This window comes from Mastomys coucha, unplaced genomic scaffold (assembly GCF_008632895.1).
Source record: "Mastomys coucha isolate ucsf_1 unplaced genomic scaffold, UCSF_Mcou_1 pScaffold21, whole genome shotgun sequence".
NCBI classification, from domain to species: Eukaryota; Metazoa; Chordata; class Mammalia; order Rodentia; family Muridae; genus Mastomys; species Mastomys coucha.
In genome coordinates, this window is record NW_022196904.1 from 98745710 (window position 1) to 98754477 (window position 8768).

At 43.5% G+C, this 8768-nt stretch overlaps 1 protein-coding gene across 1 annotated transcript in view; it reads right to left on the reverse strand.

Annotated features, from left to right (window-relative positions):
• Tmem41b (transmembrane protein 41B) overlaps nucleotides 1-3736 on the reverse strand; it is a 14470-nt gene extending 10734 nt beyond the window's left edge. Inside the window, exons 1-2 of the mRNA XM_031387838.1 lie at nucleotides 3387-3736; nucleotides 885-1002 (exon numbers count right to left, since the gene is read on the reverse strand). Of these exons, the coding sequence (XP_031243698.1) occupies nucleotides 885-1002; nucleotides 3387-3507 (239 nt within the window). The 5' untranslated portion in view covers nucleotides 3508-3736. The remainder of the gene's footprint in view (nucleotides 1-884; nucleotides 1003-3386) is intronic.
• Between the last annotated feature and the right edge of the window lie 5032 nt (nucleotides 3737-8768).

The following is an 8768-nucleotide window of genomic DNA, read 5'->3' on the forward strand; positions in this document are numbered from 1 at the left end:
AAAAAAAAAAAAAAACAGTCAAGGCAATCCTTGGATGTGGACTATTAGCCTTTCCTCTGTAGACCAGGTCAGTCTCAATTCTGAAATACACCCACCTACACCCTGCCCCTGGAGTGGTGAAATTAAAGGTATGTACCACCACTATTTTCCTACCCCCCCTTTTAGATTTATTTATTTTATGTATATTAATACATTGTCACTGACTTCAGACACACCAGAAGAGGGCATGGAATCCCATTACAGATGGTTGTGAGTCACCATGTAGGTGCTGGGAATGAACTCAGGACCACTAGAAGAGGAGAGTGTTCTTAACTGCTGAGCCAACTCTCCAGTCCCTCCTATCCTACTCTTAAAGAAATGAAGGAAGGGAGACTGAGGTGTATGTCTGCTTGCTTAATATTCAGGAACTCTGGGCCAAACTCTGGGATGGTGGACACACCTGTAATCTAGACTAGGGAGGTAGAGATAGAAGAACTACAAATTCAAGGTCACTCTTGGTGAAAATCAAAAAGGAAATAAAAGAATCTATGTAAAAAGCAATGGGCAGGAAGGCAAGGAAGTCAAGCAGGAAATCTGAACTAACGGTGCTTATGGACTTGCTGCACGGTAAGAGCTAGTTCACAGCACCCTAATAGTTCTGTTGCTAAAGGAAATTTAGCTTTTTTTTTTTTTTTTGATTTTTCGAGACAGGGTTTCTCTGTATAGCCCTGGCTGTCCTGGAACTCACTCTGTAGACCAGGCTGGCCTCGAACTCAGAAATCCACCTGCCTCTGCCTCCCAAGTGCTGGGATTAAAGGCATGCGCCACCACCACCCGGCTGGAAATTTAGCTTTTAACTCATATTATCTCTAAAACATTTTCAGTTTCTCTTATGGTATACTTACTCACTAAGCTGAGGAAAATTTTTATATACCAAAAACATAACAAAAGCTGCACATGAAAAAATAGACACCAGTATAAGGAGTGATGTCCTTGCTGATCCAGCTTCTGCACACGGCTTTTCTGAAAGAAAAAAGGTATACAGTGCTGATTTATGATTCAGTAATGCTCCTGCCTAATTCTATTACACATAAACACTAGCATGCAATCCACTTCGTTCTAAGTCTTTTTATAATTTCCACATGAATTTGTACTGTGTATACTAATGTCTTTTCACAACTATATCACACACATGTGAATTTGTATTGTGCATACTCCTGTCTTTTCACAACTACATCACACTTGAGTGTTTTTGGCTCTGGTGGCCTCCATGCCTGTGCCTGAAATGCATTAGCTTCCAGATCTTTCTGAGTATTATCACCATACTCAGTAATACTATGAAGGAATAAATATTATCATACTTTATCTCGCTGTCTGCCTTTCTTTCTCCCAGGTCAAAGGTACTGATTGTGAAAAACCTACAAGTCCAGATAATTTCCCTGCTTCACTATGGACTATCAGTGACAAGCAGGAATCCTGTCATAACACTCTCAAAATGATTAAGTTCTTTCAAGACTTTATTTATTTAATCCTACATTTCTCCCGATTAACCAAGGCCCTTGACTCCTACTAGTGAACTCCTCAGTCTGTTCTAAGATCTGTTTACAAAAATCATCTTCCTCTGTCTTATCTTTTTTGCTAGGTGTTAACAGACTTCCTTCTAGATACTATTCTGAGTTGTTCCCATTCATTGTCATCTTTAATTTTTGCTTCTTGTAAACACCTTTTTTCTAACTTCTATATGCAGCTTCAGCACTCAGGAGGCAGAAACAGATGCATCTCTGTCTGAAGCCAGCCTGGTCCTCAGAGCGAGTTCAAGTTCAGTCAGAGAAACACACAGTAAGACACATACATAGACAGCTAGAGCCATAAAAAAATAAAAAATTAACCATACTCTACATTTTCTGGTTTTTGAGATGGTTTCATGTAGACGAAGCTAGCCTACAACTCAAAAATGTAATCACAGGTGACCTTTGAACTCCCTGTATCTAATGCATGTATAACGCAAACACACCCTAAAACAAGAAAAAAAATAAAAAAGCAAAGAAAAAAATCCAAAAACCCAAAACCTCACATACACAAAAGGCCACTGGTGAGAGCCGGGCGCAGTGGTGGCGCATGCCTTTAATCCCAGCATTTAGGAGGCAGAGGTAGGAGGATTTCTGAGTTCGAGGCCAGCCTGGTCTACAGAGTGAGTTCCAGGACAGCCAGGGCTATACAGAGAAACCCTGTCTCAGAAAAACAAAAACAAAAAAAAGAAAAACCAAACAACAAAAGGCCACTGATGGTGGCCTGTCTGCAAACCTAGACAAGACTATTGCCAAAAGATGGAAACCAGTCTGGTTCACGCAGTGAGCTCTAGACTTGGTCTATAATAGGACTCTTTCTCATACAGACAAAAAAGTGTCATGGCCTGCCTCCAGAATAATGGGACTAAAGGTATGTGCCACCATTGCACAGAAGCCACGCTTCGGTGAACTGTTTTGTTTATACCCGCATCAACCAGGATTAAGCAGATAAAATAACAACTATTCTCGTTTTAAAATTCAGATTTTTTTCAAAGTTACAAATCCATCTCTGCAGGTGGTCCACTCCTTTAATCCCAGTACTCAGAAAATTAAGGCTGGTGGATCTCTGAGTTCCAAATCAGCTTGACCTACAGAACTAGACAAGGTCTTTTAGAAAGTACAGTCTTAAAAAGTACAAAGCGGTAGTGCATGCCTTGGATCCAAGCACTTGGGAGACTGAAGCTGGCAATTCTTTGCCTTAGAGGCCAATCTAATCTACAGAGCAAGTCCCTCCAGTACAGCCAGGGCGACCTGGCTTGAAAACAAATCAAACAAACAAATTTAAGTTACAAACCAGGTTAAATGGAAACACAAGATCTGAAAATTTTGTTTATTCGAGACTGGGTTTCTCTGTGTAGCCATGCTGCACAGGAATTCGGTAAGTAGACTAAGCCCCGAACTTGCCTCTGCCTCTGGAGAACCGGGATTAAAAGGATGCGCAACTACCACCCGGCTAGAATCTGACACTTTCAAGTGGCACCTGGAAGGGCAAGTCCTTGCTCTTAATCACAACCTTAGTGTGGCTCTGTGACTCTCCACAAGTCATGCAGCTGCATAGTTCTCAGTATGTTCATCTGTAAAACAATGCAACGAAAGCTCAAGTCTCTTAAACACCTGTCTATTTGGTGTCACAAGTCCGGGTCACGTTTCCTCTAACTAAAGTCTATTGAGAAAATACCTACTAGGAATCTAGCCCTCTGTCCTGCGGAGGCCCCGGCCAAGTACACGACTCTCTTTCTGAGATCCTTAGGAGCTGAGAGGTCCTTCTTTCCCTTCGACCTGCACCATAGGATCCTGGTCTTAAGGGTAGTCTCAGCTCCGGCCCGCAGGTCCACTCACCTTTCAGATGATCTTTGCTACCAGGCGCGGCGGAACCCTGCGTCCTCGCTGTCAGATCCCCTGCTGGGGTCGAGTGCAACATCTCGGTCTGCGATCTATCGGCAATTCTGCCTTTCGCCATGGCTGCTGCGGGGGCCGCTTAGACCTCCCAGTGGTGCCGCGCCCCCTTGAACTACGAAAGCTCCTCCCGCGGCTTCCTTTCCACACCGAGGCGCGCGGCACAGCCTCTTCCGGTACGACCCCCTCACCTGAGGCGACCTGGAAAACTTGACACTCGGCGGAGCCTCCCAGAGAGATCAGGTGAGGGCCCGCCCAGAACCGCCCACAAACCTCGCGCGCTCCCGCCCGCCCAGTAACCGCGAGACGAGTCAGGGCCGACCCCGCCCCCTCTGCGGCCCCGCCCACCTCACTGGTGCAAAGCGCATGAGCAGTCGCATTGGCAAGTCATGGGTCTGCGGCCTAAGTTCCGACTTCTCTGCGCAGCTTTCGTCACGCGGAAGTGAGGCCTGGAGTACTTCACACTCTTTGTTCCGCCGACCGGAAGTGTCTGCGCGCGACGAGTGGGTGTTTGCTGATTGAAAATTCCGTACGTTCCGCAGCAAGTGGGTTACAAGCTCAGTGGAAGCGGGAAGCCTGGTCTTAACATCGTGTAAAATTTAAAACATGAGACAAACGTACCTGAATCTCAAAATATTGAGGCTCAGAAATAAGGTGCAACGTATGAAGGTCACAGAGTGGCAGAAATGAGCTTAGAGTCCTGGTTTTCAGTTTCAAAACAAATGCTTTCCCGCCGTCAACTCACCTGTCAAAAGTAAATTCACCCTTACTCGTTTTATTTTGGCGTTTCCTGAGCCGAGGCATAGCTTCTTGACAGTTTTTCTACTTCTGCCCCTCAGAACAGATATCCAGTTTCTCACTGGTAAGTATATTTGAGTCCCCTCTTTTTTAGGATTTGTTTGTTTGTTTTGTTCTTGCTGTCGATGTAATCCTAGACCTTGGGCATGCAAACCACACCATTCTGTTGCTCAGCGAGGCCCCTATCCAATTAACCATTTTTTTCATTATCTTCTTTAAAAGCAGATATCTAATGGGGAATTTCTTCGTGAAAGCAACTTAGCAGTGTATTTTAAAATTTAGACAAAAAGGGGGAGTGGGATATTGGATTGTTTCTATTCAGTAATTACATTTATAAGAAATAACATGGCTGAGCGGTGGTGGCCCACGCCTTTAATCCCAGCACTTGGGAGGCAGGAACAGGCGGATTTCTGAGTTCGAGGCCAGCCTGGTCTACAGAGTGAGTTCCAGGACAGCCAAGGCTACACAGAGAAACCCTGTCTCTAAAAACCAAAAAAAGAAAAAAAAGAATAATGTGAAAATAATCTAGTTCCAGGACAGCCAGGGCTACACAGAGAAACCCTATCTTGGAAAAAAAAAACCAATCATCATCATCATCATCATCTGATTTCTAGAAAATTGGCAGCTCAGTGGGTAGAGGTATTTGTCACTAAACTCGACAGTCTAAATTCAGTCTCTGAGACCCACATAGCGGTAGGTGAGAAACAACTCTTGCAAGTTGTCCTCTGATTTCGACATAACATTCATGCACACACAACAGTAAGTGTAGTATTAATAAGAAAATTAAAAAGAAGGAAAAATAATTTCATAAAAAGAGAACAGATGGGGCTGGCGAGGTGGCTTGATGGGTAAGAGCACTGACTGCTCTTCTGAAGGTCCTGAGTTCAAATCCCAGCAATCACATGGTGGCTCACAGCCACTCGTAATGAAATCTGACGCCCTCTTCTGGTGCATTTGAAATCAGCTACATTGTACTTATGTATAATAATAAATAAAGCCTTGAAAAAAAAAAGAGAGAGAACAGATGGCCAGGCGGTGGTGGCCCATGCCTTTAATCCCAGCACTTGAGAGGCAGAGACAGGTGGATTTCTGAATTTGAGGCCAGTCTGGTCTACAGAGTGAGTTCCAAGACAGCCAGAGCTACACAGAGAAACCCGGCCTCAGAAAAAAAGAGAGAGAGAGAGAGAGAGAGAGAGAGAGAGAGAGAGAGAGAGAGAGAGAACAGATGGGGCTGGAGAGATGGCTCAGTGGTTAAGAGCACTGTCTGCTCTTCCAGAGGTCCTGAATTCAATTCCCAGCAACTACATGTTGGCTCACAACTATCTGTAATAGGATCTAATGCCCTCTTCTGGTGACCTGAACACAACTACTCATATACATAACACAGTACTCATATACATATACAGAACATAGTACTCATATACATAAAATAAATAAATCTTTAAAAAAAAGTGAACAGAGGAGTCATATCTAATAATATTAGTATACTAGTTTGTCAACAAAGCAACTCTCACCCCTCAAGGGAATAAGAATTCTAGTTACAGGATAAAGTGATAAGTCATTTAAAATGCATTGGTAGGGTAGAACATGTATCCCTTTAACTTTAATCCTAGCACTCAAGAGGCAGAGGAACTCAGTTTCAGGCTAACCTGGTCCACATGCAAGTTCTAGAACAGCCACCACTGCATAGTGAAATTCTGTTTAAAAAAAAATGCAAATAAAACAAGGGTCTACAATGTTGGCTTAGTGGTTAAGAGCATTTGCTGCTCTTCCAGAGAATCTGGATTCCATTCCCACCACCCACAGCAGGAAGTGCACAACTGCCTATAACTCCAACTCCAGGTGACCAGACACCTTTTTCTTTTTCTTTCTTTCTTTTTTTTTTTTTTTTTTTTTTTTTTTTTTTTTTTTTTTTTTTTTTTTTTTTTTTTTTTTTTTTTTGGTTTTTCAAGACAGGGTTTCTCTGTGTAGCCCTGGCTGTCCTGGAACTCACTCTGTAGACCAGGCTGGCCTCGAACTCAGAAATCCACCCGCCTCTGCCTCCCAAGTGCTGGGACTAAAGGCGTGCGCCACCACCGCCTGACTGACCAGGTACCTTCTTTGGGCCTCCTTCTTGACCTCAGCACACATAGGGCACAGACAAACACGGACAAACATTCAGGCTCTCACAGATAAACATAATATAAATAAAATCTTGTGCTGGAGAGATGGCTCAGCAGGTAAGAGCACTGACTGCTGTTCCGAAGGTCCTGAGCTCGGATCCCAACAACCACCCATGATGAGATCTGACACCCTCTTCTGAAGACAGCTACAATGAATTATGCAGGAGCGAGCGAGCGAGCGACCAGGGCAAGAATGAGCGGGACTGGCAGAGGTCCTGAGTTCAATTCCCAGCAGCCACACACATGATAGCCCACGGCCATCTGTACAACCATAAATAAAATAAATCTTTTTTTAAAAAAATGGTTAAGTAAATTCTGTAATACTCATTCACTGGAAATACTTTGTTTTTACTGATGGAAATTGAACCTAGAGACTTCAGTAGAATAAGCATATACCCACCAGGGAGCTAAATTCCAGCCCCAACCAGGACTGTTTATGTGTACACTCTTTACCTACATATATTTAGGCTTTCCATTAATAACCACTCTTAAGAGGTGACTCTTCATGTCCTTTGAAGTCTTCATTAAAGCCATAAAACCAGGCATGTCCCTCAAGTTTGTAAAATCAACACTTGGAAGGTAGAAGCAGAAGGATCAGGAATTCAAGATCACCCCCTTCTACATGGTGAATTGTCGACTAACCTCAGATATATGAGACTGCCTCAAAATAAAGTAAAACAGGAAGAGCTAATTAAATGTGATACTCCACCCTGATCATCATAGCCAAGAGTTAGAGACCATTCTCATCTATATAGTGAGTTTGAGGCCAACCAATGCTACATGAAGTCCTAGAGGAAAGTAGACAGGTAGAGAAAGGGGTAGGGAAGTTTGTTAAAACCTGTAAAGTGCTTATGCTGGAACCTTTAATCATAAGGCTTAGCTCCAAGTCCAAACATTTGCCCTAATTAAGTGAAAAACACTAGTGAGATATTCAGTGGATAAAGGTCATTACTGACAACCTGGGTTGGATCCCCAGGACTGACAGGTTTAAGGAAGAACTAATTTACACACATTGTGCTCTGACCTCCACACAAATGCACTGTTATGATTGTACATGTATACAACAAATATATAAGAGAAAAAGTGGGCTAGGAATTTGGTAGTGTGCTGGACTAAAGTGTAGCCCAGGGTATAATTCCTAGTAGTGCAAAACAACAAAAGAGGAGGAAAAGTTAGTAATAAACAACTTGTCCAGCAAGCACAAGGCCAAATAGCAGAAAGTACACTTAACTGCAGGTAGGGGAAACAATAAAGGAAAACTAAAAAGCAAATCCAATACTAGCCTGAACTACAAAAAGAGAAAGAAAGAGAGAAAGAAAGGGAGGGAGGGATAGAGAGAAGGAGGAGGAAGAAGAAGTTGAGAGGAGGAGCAGACAATGACGATGACAACAGAGAGCTCCTGGGCTGGGGAGATAGTCTACTTTGAAGGACAAGAAGAGCTGGGAGGTGGTGGCACACGCCTTTAATCCTAGCACTTGGGAGGCAGAGGCAGGTGGATTTCTAAGTTCAAGGCCAGCCTAGTCTATAGAGTGAGTTTCAGGACAGCCAAGGCTACACAGAAAAAAAAAAAAGTAGAAGAACAAGAGGGAGGTGGTGGCACACACCTTTTTTAAAAAAAAGATTTATTCTATTTATGTGTATGAGTACACTGTAGTTGTATAGCTGGCTGTGAGCTATCATGTGTGTGGCTGCTGGGATTTGAACTCAGGATGTTCTGTCGGCCCTGCTCATTCCACCCCAATCGCTCTGGCCCCACTTCCTCCAGCATAATTCACTATAAAGAGGGTGTCCGTTCTCATTACGGGTGGTTGTGAGCCACCATGTGTTTGCTGGGATCCGAACTCAGGACCTTCGGAAGAGCAGTCAGTGCTCTTACCCACTGAGCTATCTTGCCAGCCCGGTAGCACACACCTTTAATTCTTGCACTTAGGAGGCAGAAACAGGCAGATCTCTGTGAGTTTGAGCCAACCTGGTCTACAGAGTAAGTTCCAGGACAGCCAGGGCTATCCAGAGAAACCTTGTTTCAGAAAAGAAGAGAAGACAAAAGAAAACAAAAAGAAGGAAAGGAAAAAGGCAAGCACAAGAAACTTCATTTGGATCCCAACACCCTAATTAAAAAAAAATAGGCATAATGGCTCACCTGTAAAGCACTGGAGAGACAAACACAAGAGAATCTTTGATGCTTGCTTGTCTTGGCAAATCTGTGAACTCCAGATCCTGTGAAAGACACTGTCTCAAAAAATAAAGTACAGGGTGGCCCCAGCAGCTAAAACCACGTGCTGTTCTTTCATAGTAACTGTGTGTAGTTCCTGACACCCAATGGTAGCTCACAACCATCTGAACTTCTAGTTCCAGGAGATTCAAT